Below are 14,851 nucleotides of genomic sequence, written 5' to 3' on the forward strand. Positions count from 1 at the left end.
AAAGATTAATTAGATTTCAACCCTATTCTGGGAGGAAAGTGAACCAATATTAGACACTCCAGGAAGGTCCCATGATTTCTTAGGATCAAGGGTCACTGTAGAATCAAACAACCAGCGTCAGACATAGTCTTGGTGTGTAATTTCCCTCTGCTAGGGCAATTTCTGAAGATGCCTTGCTATGGAGTAAGATTGAAAATGTTACGTGACCTATGGTGGCATAGATGGGATTGCACAGATGCATTATGTTTTCCTAAAACTATGGAGAAAGAGACGAGGTGAGTGCAATGTTAAGGAAGACCAGATGGTGAAAGCCTCTGTAGAAATCCAAGGGACTTCAGCAAGCAATGGTCATAACACAGGGCAGTCTGGTATTTTCCTCACAGTCACTATCTAACCAATGATCAAAACACAGTTCTTAGGTATGTTCCTAGTAACGGGATATTTTTTGAGGGCTATTATGAACTCCTTAATTACACCAGTCAACAGTTACTCACCCTAGTGGTCGCATTGGAGTAAATAGGATTATTGGAGTGAGCTACTACTCAATGTGAGATGCTCATAAACTGGCCTTAAATTTACTAGTAGGATAGGAAGCCAGGCCTATGCTCAAAAGAAATGCAGTCCTATTCACACTAATGTTGTGAAGTCTGATTGTTGAATCTTTGGGGGAAAATATCTCAGTTTTTTTTTTTTGTTCACATACAGTGAAAAGCATACTGCCATATCTGTTACTGATAACTAGAAATTATAGAAGCCATATGATGCTACATTTCCTGCAGTCTAATTTTTCCAGATAAGGTCCTTATCCTGTGAGGTGTTGAGTACTTCAGTGGAATCAATGGAAGTTGAGAGTGCGCAGCACCTAGGAAGATTAGGGCCCTGAAAGTGCAAATGCCCTCTAGTGATTAATTTATGATAAACTACCGTATATACTCATTCATTAGCCCATTCGTTTATAAGCCGACCCCCCAAGATGGTTAGGTAAAAATAGCAAAAACTGTACGACCCTTTCATAAGCCGACCTTATATTTCAGGGGTTGGCAAACTTTGGCTCTTGGCCCATCAGGGTAAGCTGCTGGTGGGTTGGGACGTTTTCTTTACTTGGAGCGTCTGCAGCCATGGAGCCCCTCAACTCCCTGTGGCCGCAGCCACTTCCCACAGCTCCCATTGTCTGGGAACGGCGAACCGTGGCCACAGGGAGCTGAGGGGCTCCATGCCTGCAGATGCTCCAGGTAAACAAAACAACACTGTATTAGATATTCAATTCAATGATTCCATAGAGTTTAAAATCAAATTTAGGTGTAGACCTGTTTATAAGCCGACCCCGCCTCTTTGACGCATCACTTTTTTACCAAAAATATTTGGCTTATGAACGAATATATACGGTACTTTTAGTTTCTTCAGTTACAATGGAGTCTGTCCCCTGTTTCCTCCCCCTTCTTTCATTTCAAGGGAAAGGATTACTTTGTAGATTAAGGTCCCAATTCAGCCAAGCATTTAAGCATTTTTTTAAAGTTTTAGCGGCCCATACCCCGGTTGGGGTGACGGGCATGAATGAATGATGATATACTTGTTCTTAAGTTTGTTGCTGAATGGGGACCTGATTGTACTAATGATGGGCCTAATTCTGTTCCCAGTCAAGTCAGTGGCGTCAGGATCAGCAGATGATAAGGTAGAACTGAAAAGCTGGATTGCATTATGGGAACTGCCATGTAATGCTACTGTAGTATACAAAATGGGGAATTTGGCTGGGCTGAACAGCTAAAGGTATTTAAAATCATGAAGGGTTGAATTTTGAGAGTCAGAGACAAGATTTAAAAAAGCCAGTGTTGAAGACCTAATGCTGCAAAACTCTTAGTTATGAGAACACAAAAGAAATTAGATGATTTATTGTGACACTTCCAACATGTGGCTGAAGAGATGAATGTAAAGGACAAAGTAGAGTTAGAAGACTTACTGAGCATATCAAAGATATATTCCAGTGGTGGACAAAGTCACCCAAGATTCAAACTCTGGAAGATAAAATAACCATCTCAGACAGAATCTGAAATCTCAGCAAGAAACCTATAGATTTTTTTTTGTAGGAGATCAGTTAAGACTTTGAAATGTGTCAGAGACAGAAAAATGAACAATTTTTCAAGAGAGATAAAAGATTTGGTATGGTTCAAAGTGAACAGAAAGGAGGATTCGAGAGGGGATTTAACCTCGCCCTCCAGTCATAACTTAGACATAGTTTCTGAACAAAAGAGAAGTCAGGTGGATAAGCCTAAATAATGTGGACCTGGTATGGTGATCTAAAGGTCTTTGGAATACAAGTGAAAATCAAGTTCAATTCAGGGATTAAAAAAAATTAACCCTGAAGACTTTGATTGCCCTTGACTCAGCATTCATAAGGGCAATCTTGTTTGAAGACAGTGTGCGCTTATGTGTAACCTCATGTCTTAAGTTATTTAAATGCACAAATACAATCAATATTCCTGATATAAAATATATATTTGACCTCTGATATGTATCATTTTCAAATCTTAAACTATAAAAGATAAAAACATATGTTAAAGGTTTGTTTTTTAAGGATTTTTTTTTAAAAAAATCCTGTCCAAAACAAGCACTTTGAATATAAATAATCTAAAGTTTGGTTTTCCCCCTTTGGAAACTCGTGAATATATTTCATGAAAGCAGCCATTAAAATCTCAAATAAGAAAAATGTCTTTATTTGAACAAACAGTGAGAAACTAGGTCACTTGAGATAAAATGATCTCAAACTGCATCCTTACCTCCAGCAAGTCAGAGTTTGATATCACCCAGGCACATAGAAGCCTGCGGCTCTTCAGTAAGATTTGTAAGAACAATTTTATACTATTTATCTGAGATTGCTCTATCAATTTTTTTCTTGATTGTTCATACTGGGATGGTGTTAAATAAATTTGCTATTTTAAAGTCCTGTTAAGTGATGCGGGCTGTATTTTACTCTTGCCTTTATCATAAAAATAATGTATTCAGGAATGCTTCAGAAATTATTCCTGAGATACTACTTAGTTTGTTTCTGTTATACTGTCTTGACACCCAAGACATGGATATTCTCAAGGCCCCATATATATAGTGCCATGCTATAGCTCAATTTTGAAGCAGAGTCCCCTGCTTTTTGCTGCCTAATATATGTTCTTTATTTAATCTTTTTATATATTAGCTTTGGCAACATCTTCCCCAGTTTCTATGACCCTCACATTCCTGCTGCAGGAAGGAAAGGACTGGAGGATTTATGTGGCAGTGGATCCTCCAACACCTAGGATTTAGTGCCACTTAAGCAGTTGGTACTAACCAAATGTCTCCCTCAAACAGAATATACATAGTCTTTCCCAATTAAGTATCAGTCATTGTCATTTACTACCATCAAGCTAAATAGATTCCCTAGGAGATTGCTTTTATTAGGCTGTCATCCTGACAGAGGCCTTGGCTACATAAAAACTTCCACAAGTTTTATTAAACCAGTTTAAGTTAAACTGGTTCAAACCCCTGTGTGGACACTTCGAGGGGTTTATTTCAGTTTAGCTTAAACCTGTTCCTAATTGACTTAAGCTAAACTGAAATAAGCATAATTGAAAGTGAAATAAAAGCATTCACATCCATTTAAATCAGTTTACAGTCACATCTTAATTAATGACTCTATTAAAGCCTAGACTATAAGCATTCACACACGAGACTTTGCAAAGCAAAGAGAATAATATATTTTTTGTTAGCCCTCAGCACATAGCAAGAGTGAGAAGAGTCATGGAGCCAGATGATAATGGATAGTTCTGTCTTCGGGGCAGCAAAATGTAGTCTTTATAATTACTTTTAAAATACTAACATTTCATTAAAAAAAAAAAAAAAAAAAAGCATGATCACTAGCATTCAAAACTTGAAGTGTCTGGAAACTAACAGGATTTCATCCAAAATATTAATTTAAAACCTGTCCGTTTAGTAGCCAAGAAAGATTTGAAAGCCCTGGAGCCTGAAGTTATTTCCCCACTAGCATGTTTCAAACCTAGAGGCACCACCACCAAGTTTGAGAAGGTAATTGTGTCACCAAGTCCATGGCAGTTCTACAAAGCCTGTTAGTAATGGTGCCTGCTGCAGTGATGGTATTTGCAATGTTGACATGTATCCACTAAGGACTGGAGTGAGAACACAATATTTACAGAGCACTGAACAGCCATCACGTGGTAATACCATTTGAGCACTGTCTGCCTTGGCTGGATTTGAATAAGGCAGGGGGTCTCAAACTTCACTGCATCGCAACCCCCTTCTGACAACAAAAGTTACTACACCACCCCAGGAGGGGGGACTGAAGCCTGAGCCTGCCCGAGCCCTAAATGGGGGGAGACAGGACAAAGCTAAGGGGCAAGCCCTGCCACCCCAGGCAGGGAGGCCAAAGCCGAAGCCCAAGGGCTTCAGCCCCGGGAGGGGAGAGGGGCAGGGGCAAAGCCGAAGCCCAAGGGCTTCAGTCCCAGGCAGGAGGCCTGTAACCTCAGCCCTGCCATCAAGGGCTGCAGCTGAAGCCTGAGTCCCTTCGCTCTTGGGCTTTGGCGCCAGGCGGTGAGGCTCAGGCTTCGGCCCCGAGCCCCAGCAAGTCTAATGCCAGCCCTGGTGACTCCATTAAAATGGAGTCGCGACCCACTTTGGGGTCCCTACCCACAGTATGAGAACCACTAGAATAAGGGACTTAAAAGAAAATTCAAAATCCCAGGATTTAGGAAGCCATTTCTTCATAATTGGCTCTTAAAAGACCATCTATTATTTACTCGGTTTTATTTAAAAAAGCTGCTCTGACCTTATGGAAAACTTTGTAAAACATTTTATTTTAGGGACATAGGAATAAGTCTACTTGTACAGCATAAATAAAGATCAAAGGAAGCAAAATATTAAGGACATCTCCCCAAATATAGGGGCAGAGATTCTAAGAAAGAATTTACCTGTTTCTGCTTTCTTGTTCCCCACCGAAAGTCATAATTCTTTGCTACTGACATTCCAGTTGCTTGCTGTGAAAGTGACTGATATGACAAAGATAGGATTATGATTTCAGATGAGGACCAAACTGTAGGAGCGGAACCAACAAAGATCTTGTTTTCATGCAGAAGTGTTATATAAGCAGGGCAATATCTAAGCAAAATGTTTTGCACAAGCTGCACCTGATCTTGAGAAGCTTTTTGTACTTTCGTTGTACCTTTCAGCTGAGGGGTTCAAAGCACTTTACCAACATTATTTGGTTAAGCCTCATAATATCCCTCGAAGTATTATATCCATTTTACAGATAGGTAAACATAGGCAGTTTGCAATTAAGTGACTTGCCCTAGATCAGGTGAGTCAAGAATACAGCCAGGCATAGAATACAGGAGTCTCAATTCCTAGTCCTCTGTTATAGCTACTAGACAACATTTCTTGGGCCACATTCTCTGCTAGTGTGACTCCAGTGACATCAATGGAGTTACACCATAGAAAATTTGGCCTCCTCTTTATAGTGCAATTATACTCTGAAATATCACAGTAGGGCAGTTATTTTAATAGCCTGTTAATGGCTATCAAGTTTCTTTAATTTACAAGTTCCCTTTGCAAAATCAAGATGGTATGTGCAATACAGTTTTTGTGGGTCAAATCTGTGCTCAGTTACACATCTGAAGTGGAGAGTGGAATTTGGCCCAGCAGTAGCTGACACTTTTTTTTCTATTTATGATGCATGAGCCAGAACACAATGCAGCTCATTGTCCCAAAGCATTGACTCAGTAGCACTAGCAGAAGTAAAACATAAAAACAAGTAAAAAATTATTTTTGTCACTAACGCAAGAAGAACACATCAAAGGGGCAGATCTGTTAAAAGTGTTGTTTTTGCATTAAAATTGTATTACAGATTAGGTAAAGCTTCTTGGAGGTGCAGTACTACAGCAGAAAGTGAAGCTTCCACTTAAGCTAAAAACAAAAACCAGGTGCCTCCTTTCAGACATCAATTTCCACATAGCTGTTATGGCTGTAGCACCTAAAAAGCCAGCGTTGCACTTACTGTATTAATGTGCTCCCCGTTAGGGCTCTTGAGTATTTTGTGAGGCTAACTCAAGAGTGAGAATGCTGAAATGATTGCTTTCTTGTACAGATAGCTATAGTTTGCTTTTCGCAGCAGGGGCTCCAAGATGTCTTGAAAAAGCACCGAGGAGGTGAAAATCTGATGGTAGCATTATCTTGATGTGAAAATTTAATCATCTTCAGTGAATAAATAGAAAGCCAAGTAGACACACAGGTGTTGCTTAAGTCTGACTGTAAGCAGCCCAAGAGCGGAAGAGACTACCGGCAGTGCGGATTGGCTGCGATGCTCCTGTGAAGCAATCTTCTCAGGACTGGTTTTTGATATGTCCCTAAGAGGATTAAGTTGGGGAAAGTCTGGTCATAAAAATGAATTGGGCAATGACTAAGATCTACTGCATATAATAAAATAAAATTGTACGACTGATTCCTGCTTCAATAAATTGAATTGTAGTGGCAGGTAATTCCTTCCCCAGATAGCTCCTTTCTGACAGCTTTTAGGAACATAGGAATTGCCATATGGGATCAAACCCGTGGTCCATTTAATTCAGTGTTATGTCTCAGAGTGGATATTAGGTGAGCTTTCAGAGGAAGGTGCAAGAAATCCCATAATGGACTATTAGAATGGGGTTTTCCTGTCTAAGGGAGTTAGGCACCCAGTTCCCATTAAAATCCTAACTCCGTTAAGCCCCACTGAAAAAAAATCACAGCCTTATGAAATAACCTGCCCATAAGAAAAGCTGATTGTGAACGTTTGTCCAAATACAATCAGTAGAGATTATACATGTTTTCAGCAATTTGTCCTACAGAACTCCAGTAAGATGTGTAGAAAGTGCACAGGTACATATGTGATATCATGGTAGCTTTAAATACTGGAAGGATGGAGAAAATCTGTTACAAAATAAAGCTATTACCACTTAGCATTTACAGATGATCCAAACCATAGAGCTGCAGAGTAGTGTGGCCTGGGGGCTAAAGCATTATGGTGGGGTTTAGGAGACCCACGTTCTATTCGTAGCCCCACCACTAGCCTGCTAGACGGCCTCAGGCAAGTCACTTCATCTGTGTCAGTATTTCTTGCATGCGGCGACCACGGGGCTTTCCTTGTGGCCACAGCCTCCTGGGCTGTGATGCGGGGTGGGGCAGGGGATCATAGAGCAGTCCCGGATGCACTGCCTTGGTGTTGATTGCTGCGGCTGCCAGCAGGGGTTGGACCCTGCTCCCCTCTGGAGACACCTGGGGTACAATGCTGGAGGAGAAGGCAGCCAGTGAATTCCCCACCTTCCCAGGGGCACTGGGGCTCAGGCTTTAGCCTTCAGCGCTGGGGTGGTGGGGCAGCAGACTCTGGCCGGGGGCTTCGGGCTCCAGCCTGTGCAGCGGCAGAGCCCAGGCTCCAGCTGCAGGATTTCTGGCTCCAGCCCTCCAAACTGCCTCCCCTGACCCCCCTCATCCAGGGCTGAGTAAGTCTGCTGTGAAAAGTGATACTTGTATGTTCGTTAATATCGCTTTTCACAACAGACTTACTAGCTAGTAACAAATAAATTACAATCATTTGGACATGTCTATGTGCATATTTATTTGTTTTTCCTAAAGCTAATTAAGTATTTTAGGAAAATGTGTGAGAGCGACCACTAGCAAGAGTTGGTGGCTGCACTCTGAGGCTACCAAACAATTTGTCCTGAGAACTCCTGCATTTTACATGGCGATACTGGATCAAAGTGCTCTGAGATCTACTGATGAAAAGCACTTTAAGTATTATTATTTATCCCGTGAGTTGAGGTTGTCCAGAACCTACCACAGGGGTGCTCAGCACCTTCCAGATTTGGTCTCGCAGTGCTTTTCATCTTCAAACTGCTTTACAAACATTACTTACACAAATAAATAAAAAAGATAACGCAGAAAGAAAGATGCTAAGAGCTAGGAAGAAACAAGTGCAAGGATATTAGATTTTATTAAGGCCAGATTTTATGTTAAACCCAAGGATCTTCATAACTTTTGTGATGGACTCTATACTCACGGTAACTGTGATCTGGATACTCATTGCAGTATGACTGAAGTTTTAGTGCCAACCTGATGTTCCAATCCACAGCAGCCAAAGAAGTTAAAAAGTATCAGAAGGTGGAGAGAGCTTAATTTAAATCAAATATCTGTGCCGTACATGTAATTAAAATTCAGGCAGAGTTTTGCTATGGTACTCAAATAGTCTGACCCTTTTTCTAGCAACTTGCTTTGTGGAAGTTTAGATTATGACTCAAAACCAGCCTTGGTTCTCCTAAAAGCATAATGCCTTAATGGGGCATCACAGCAGACAAAAGGACCTTTTTAGCCCAAACATTGTGTATTGTGAATTATTCTGGCCCAATAAACAGCATCATTATCTACCTTGTGTGCTGCAGCCGCTCTGTGACAGCTAAAACTATTCAAATTAACTCAGAATGACTCAATAGCAAATGCTGTGAAAATGAGCATTTAAATCCCCAAGTTAGATTTTAATTTTAAATGCAATATCACTTGAATATGTCATGAACCACCGATTGTTTATGGCATTTTCAAAATGCAAGTTCAGTTCAGATCTCATGCTAGTTTTACACCAGTATAACTCCATTGACTACAGGGGAATTATTCATGATTTACTCCTTTTTAAGTGAGATTAGAATAAACCCCTATGTAAAGATAGCATTCAGTGAAAATGGAAAATCATGAATATGGGATCAATCTAAATAAAGCTGCTTCATTCCATTTCCTATTGCCTTCTAGAGTTACAGGATCTTTGGGAAAGCAGAAAGTGTGAGGAGGGAGCCAACGTGACAAAGAATAAAACAAGATTGTCCTTGTTTAAATAAACTATGATTCTTAACTACTGTTGATGCTTTTTGTTCCAAGGGAACCAGTAGATACATACAAGCTATTCCAGAAAGAAAAGATGGCCTTGTGGTTCAGCACACGGGACATTTGCGTTCAATTCCTGACTTTCTCACGGACGTGTATATGGCCTGGGGCAAGTCACTTAAATATTTCCCCATCTGTAAGATGGGATACTACTACTTCCCTGCCTCACAGGAATAGTGAGAGGATAAATTCCTTTGTGTTTGTGTAATGATGAGACAATACGCGAGCCAAATCAATCAACAGTCAGAAATAAGCAAATTTATACCAAGCCAATCTTGTTCGGTCTTTTAGGCTCAGTTTAGCAATTCAGTAAAATTAGCTGGCCATAAGGCTGAGGTTTTGTTTTACCAACAGAGTTTTAGAGACTTGTTTCCCTTCAATAAAGGTACTTGATGATTCATAGAAGTGGTTATAAATGATTTAAACTCTTTTTGATTTATCATGTCTTGTCTCCGTTTTTGTTATTTTCTTCTTTCTATTCTAGAGCTCACTTGACTTAAAACAGGATCTTTTTGTCTCTGAAGAGTCTATTTGCTGCAGCTGTTTATCTCCACCACCTGAAGTGTGTGTGGATTTTTTCAGTCATATTTGAAAGGCCAGCAACTCTTTAATAAAATTAAAACACTCAGATGTGGGCAGAGATGACCTCATAAATAAAGCACTTGATGAAATGGTTTACCGCTGTAAAGTTTTGCGACAATTAGGTATATTGGCTATCCTTGCCACCGGCAAAATAAATGTGTGCATGGAAGGACAATGAATTGATCTGCTTTGTGCAGTGTTCAGCCAGGAAATGGAAACTACCAACCCCTAAGAATTGATTAAGTGATGTTTCTGTTATGAACATGCATTCAGCAGTTTGTGGATTATATTAAATTACGGTGAACGCATTTGATCCAAGCACATCACATGGTGACCCATCCCCAGAATTACATTCTGAGTGTAATTGTGCTATTGCAGAACCAAGCAACTGCAATCGCATACATTAGATTGTCAGTTTTTAAACGACATTCTAACAAGAGTCGATGGAATTTTATGGTTCCTATCTCTGTGTTTCCAGCAGCATTTAAGTGTGGGTGCTTTTATTTTTTTTTTACATTGAGATTTTTCAATTATTTTTAATTTGCATTTCTTATCCACACAACGCACCAACTGTTAGTTCAAGTGCGACTTGAGAGGACTTCTCTTGACAGATTCATTTTAACAGAAAGATATACAATAAATAGTGAAGGGTATAGTTCATTATCTTCAAAAGGTTTTCTTGTCAGTGTGTTACAAAGAAAATTTAAGATTAAAATAAGTGCTCTGCAGTCATTTAAATTCTAGTTAAATATTCTGTGACAGCTTGGGTGTTTAAAGGATAGATACTGCTTTGGAAACTGAAGCAATAGTAAGGTTTTTGCTCTTATTATGACATTCCTTTCATATGAAGAACTCATATCTCTTTACAAACATGAAGAGCTTCACATCTCACAACCCTCTTGAAATGGGGCCATGTTCTTGCCTAAATACATATGATCTCTATGTTACTGATTGGGGAAACTGAGGCACAGAGGATTTATATAATTTGCCCCTACTCTTATAGGGTTGGCAGTAGAACCTTTGGTTACCAGTTGCTTTCGCTATACACCAGGTATTACTGCCTGTCTACCAGAATGGGTTTTGAATATAGTTCATATGATTATACACCAGGGGTAGGCTACCTATGGCACACGTGCCAAAGGCAGCGCGTGAGCTGATTTTCAGTGGCACTCACACTGCCTGGATCCTGGCCACTGGTCTGGGGAGAGGCTCTGCATTTTAATTTAATTTTAAATGAAGCTTCTTAAACATTTTAAAAACCTTATTTACTTTACATACAACAATAGTTTAGTTATATATTATAGACTTATAGAAAGAGACCTTCTAAAAACGTTAAAATATATTACTGGCACGCGAAACCTTAAATCAGAGTGAATAAATGAAGACTCAGCACACCAGTTGTGAAAGGTTGCCAACCCCTGTTATATACTATCAAGTTCTCCATTATATCCCCCTGGTAATATCAACCCTAACTGACTAGATCTTCCTTTCTAGGGACAGATGAATTATTCATTTCCATAAGTGTCATTTTAAATGAGACCAACATGCTAAATTTTTCATCAGAGAACTAAAGTGGTCTTGATGGCATAGGTTGGTATTTAACTGCTACATCACTTAGGGTACGCGTACATTATGGAGACTATCCCAGCACACTACATTGCCTGGATAAACCCATAGTGTAGATGGAGGAACACCACGTCCCCGAATGAGAGTGGCTACAGCAACAGAAGTATTCTTCTCTTGACATAAATGTATCAACAGTAGGGTTTAAGTTAGGTCAGGGGTATGGGTTTTTCACACCGTTGACTGATGTAGCAATGTCGACCTAACAAAGGTAGAGCAGACCTTAACATTCTAGACTGTAAAATATTGCCTGTTGCTCCACTGAAACAAATTCTAGATATAAACAGTATAAATATTTATTCCTTGTAATCTATAGACTCTTAATGTAAGACTGCTGTGCTGAATGTGTATGACTGTAAAAGTAACTAATTGGAGTACTCTGTTATACTCAATACCACATGGAAAGAAGTGGAGTCTGCTTTGGCTAAGAGATTTTGGACAACTATAGATAAATGTAAACTTGCAGTATCGGAGGTTTAGAGCATTCCATCACCTAACAGCAAAGTTGTATCTTTTTCATTCCCTGCAGGCTAACAACAACAAATACAACAACGCAACCTTGCACCCAACGAGTTATACATAATATGCATTATTGTGGGTATTTGCTTGGCTTTATCATTTAGAATTTATCATTACATTAATCAAATACGCAGTCCAGTTGACTGACTACTGGACTAGGAGCCAGACACTCTGGATACTAATCCCAGCTCTGGCATAGATTCCCTTTAAGCAAGAAATTTAACCTGTGTCAGGTTTTCCATCCATAAAAAGAGTAATATTTCCTCAAGATGCTGGAAAGTGACTGCAGTGGGCTTTGGATTAGGCGCTTAATGCTGAGGAAATGCATAGAGATAGACCGTTCTTAGCGTTACAGGGTAGGGTTTTCACAAACTCTCAGTGTTGACCTACTGCTCCCACTGAAATTAACTCCCATTGGGAGTAGTTAGTTCAATGCTGGGTGCTTTTGAAAAATGTCACCCTATTTATATTCCTAGGATTACTGCACAAGTTGCATACTCACTCAGGAAGCAATTGTTGTGAAGATATTTTATTGTTCTAACTGCATTCGGTATCACGTTACAGGGATCCCTCAAGACACAGAAAATTTACGCCTGTTTCTTTTGATATGTGGACTTAGAAGAGTCAAGGACCCTCTTTATTTAGTGGATATATTTTCAGGTACGTGCCCTGCTGTTTAAATGTCTCTGCATTTTCACTGGGTTTGGTTTTTTCCTCCAAACACCATTCAGATAAATTTGGTGTTGATGACTTTACTGTAAGTTGTGTTTTTCTCTGCAGAATACTTCATAATATATTTATGTTTTTAAAAAGTGTTCCTATAAACATTGATCTGTTGAACACATTATTTCTGTACTGTGTCTTTTCCTGCCTCCTGGGAATAACACAGCATTGCAATCAAAGAGAAATATTTGATGCTTTTGCTTGTTGAGGGAGTAATTATTTTGCTGCTAGCATACAATATTCATAGTAGACAAAAGAAAGAAGTTCACCTATTTCCAAAGAAGTTTTTGGGCTTATTGTGTCATGGTTATTACATATGTTTGCAGGTGTACTAAGGAGTACTATTAGAGTTACAAGAAAAATTCTTTTCTCATGTTTTTAGGGCAAAGCAGCAATCTAAATTGAGGTTTCTTCACATAGCATGTGAGACGCTCTTACAACGCTAGAAAGGGTTGCAAACAAACATATTTCATTTACTTGGACTCCTGTATCAAGTTCAACTATGACAAAAAGTTTCCATTCAGTTCCAAAGTTCGGGCCCGTTGACATCACTTACCATGAGCAGGACTCAAATTGCTCATCTCCCACAGCTCTGCCTTTGCCTTTCATAAAACATTGCTGAACACAGTGAGAAGGAAAGCAGGGCCGTCTTTCTAGGAACTATGTTTTAAACGAGGTGCTCATCAGTATCTCCTTTATTTTCTTCCTGCTTTTACAGGGTTTTTATCTGTGGTATGGTTTAGTAGTAATAGTAGTATCAAACCACCTAAAAGTCCCAGTCATGGAGCAGTACCCCCTTATGCAAACACAGAACACAAAGAGAGTTCCTGCCCCAAGGAGCTGCAATCTAAGTATATGACAAGAGACAACAGTTGGAGAAGGAGGAGAGAGTTGTAAGAGGAGAAGGTGGGGACTGATGGGGGAAGCTCACATTGCATTTTGTCAGTTTTCTTGTGACAAGAAATTGGTAAGATCCAGTGCAGAGAGAGAAGTGGTGGCAGGAGGAAGGGAGAGTTTGAGGAATAAGTCAAAGGTGATAAAAAAAAGCAGCTGGGATTGTAGGTTTGGATTCAATTAAAATCAGAGGAGTAAAATTATTTAGCTAGGAATATGGCAGAACTGAAGGAGAGAACAAATTTGTAGTGGAGGAAGTCAACCTGATCACAGGATTTCCACCAGAGACGCTCCCCAGTGCAAGAGCAGGAGCAAAAAGAAGTGGATGTTGAGGTTGAGCCAGGGCTGTGATGTCTGCAGATATCTGCTACTTTAAATCTTACACATCTCAATCATTTTTTCAAATTGGCGTTATTAGTATCACGAACCTGTCTCTGTTCTACATTAGAGAATCAGGTAATTGTCTAAACTAAAAGTTTACTTTTATGCTTTGTTACACTCTACTCTATTGTTTCACTTTGTTGTTGAACTGAAGCACTGATGCCTTTCATAGGGTATATTCCTTCTTTGGAGTATTCTGAGATTACTGGGAGCTTTGTAAATCAGTTCACTGACCCAAGATAATGAGATGCACTAGCTGAAATATCAGTTTATTGAATGGTTGCTCCATATAAGTAATCATAGAACAGAAACAACTCCCCAAACTCTGTGTCAGAATACACTCGATTCAGTATAAAATCTGTTCAGTATCCCCTGCGAGCAGACTTTTCTTGTATTCATCATCAGATTTCTGTAAAGCCATTTTCTCATTATTTTTCCCCTAACAAAGAATGGGCAAGGACTATATATATATTTTTTGAGAGAGAGAGAGATATTCATCAGGTTTGTACATGAGACAAGTGAGAAGTAGTAAGGGTTTCTTTCGGTCAGCTCATCATAGCTATACTTAATACAGCCTCAGTACAGAGAGATGGACTACAGGCCCTCTTAGGTTCTTCCAAGCCCTACATTTCTGTGATTCTATCATTTCTCAACTTCAAAACAAGATTACACTTTAAAATATAACTAAAAATTATGAACTAAAAAGATGAGTGACCAACTTGAATTTTAACTTATTTTGTAGATTGGAAAAGTGTGGGTTTTTTTTAAACGAACAACAAATTTTTTTTAAAGTCCTTTCTAATTGGAAAATTGATTTACAATTATTCCATGTTCAATTATGATTATTACAGTGTCATAATTCACACAGGGCTTACCATACATATAAGACAGAATCCCTGCACTGAGAACAAGATCGGGGTCTAAAATAGATATAATGTGGAAAGTAATGACAACAGATCAGCTTAGGAGGGAGGTGGTCAGAGGTGAGAAGAGCAGTAAAAGTTCGTATTTGTAATGTTTATATCCTTTGTGTCTTTTTGTTCTCAGTATTTCTTTTTGGTACATTTCACATCAAGATGTATAAAGTCGAACACTGATACGAAGGTTCATGTGAGGCACAACCAAAATAAGGCAGGTCTGAAATTTGATACACCAATTAAAAAGCAATATATTTGATAATTATACAGAA

The 14,851-nt window shown here is 39.3% G+C and overlaps 1 protein-coding gene across 1 annotated transcript in view; it reads left to right on the top strand.

The window, feature by feature from the left end:
* The window catches only part of GLT1D1 (glycosyltransferase 1 domain containing 1), an 86,339-nt gene that overhangs the window by 34,133 nt on the left and 37,355 nt on the right, over positions 1-14,851 (top strand). The window contains exon 7 of the mRNA XM_039505476.1: positions 12,229-12,324. Within this exon, the coding sequence (XP_039361410.1) occupies positions 12,229-12,324 (96 nt within the window). The remainder of the gene's footprint in view (positions 1-12,228; positions 12,325-14,851) is intronic.

Source organism: Mauremys reevesii, linkage group 18 (genome assembly GCF_016161935.1).
Source record: "Mauremys reevesii isolate NIE-2019 linkage group 18, ASM1616193v1, whole genome shotgun sequence".
NCBI classification, from domain to species: Eukaryota; Metazoa; Chordata; order Testudines; family Geoemydidae; genus Mauremys; species Mauremys reevesii.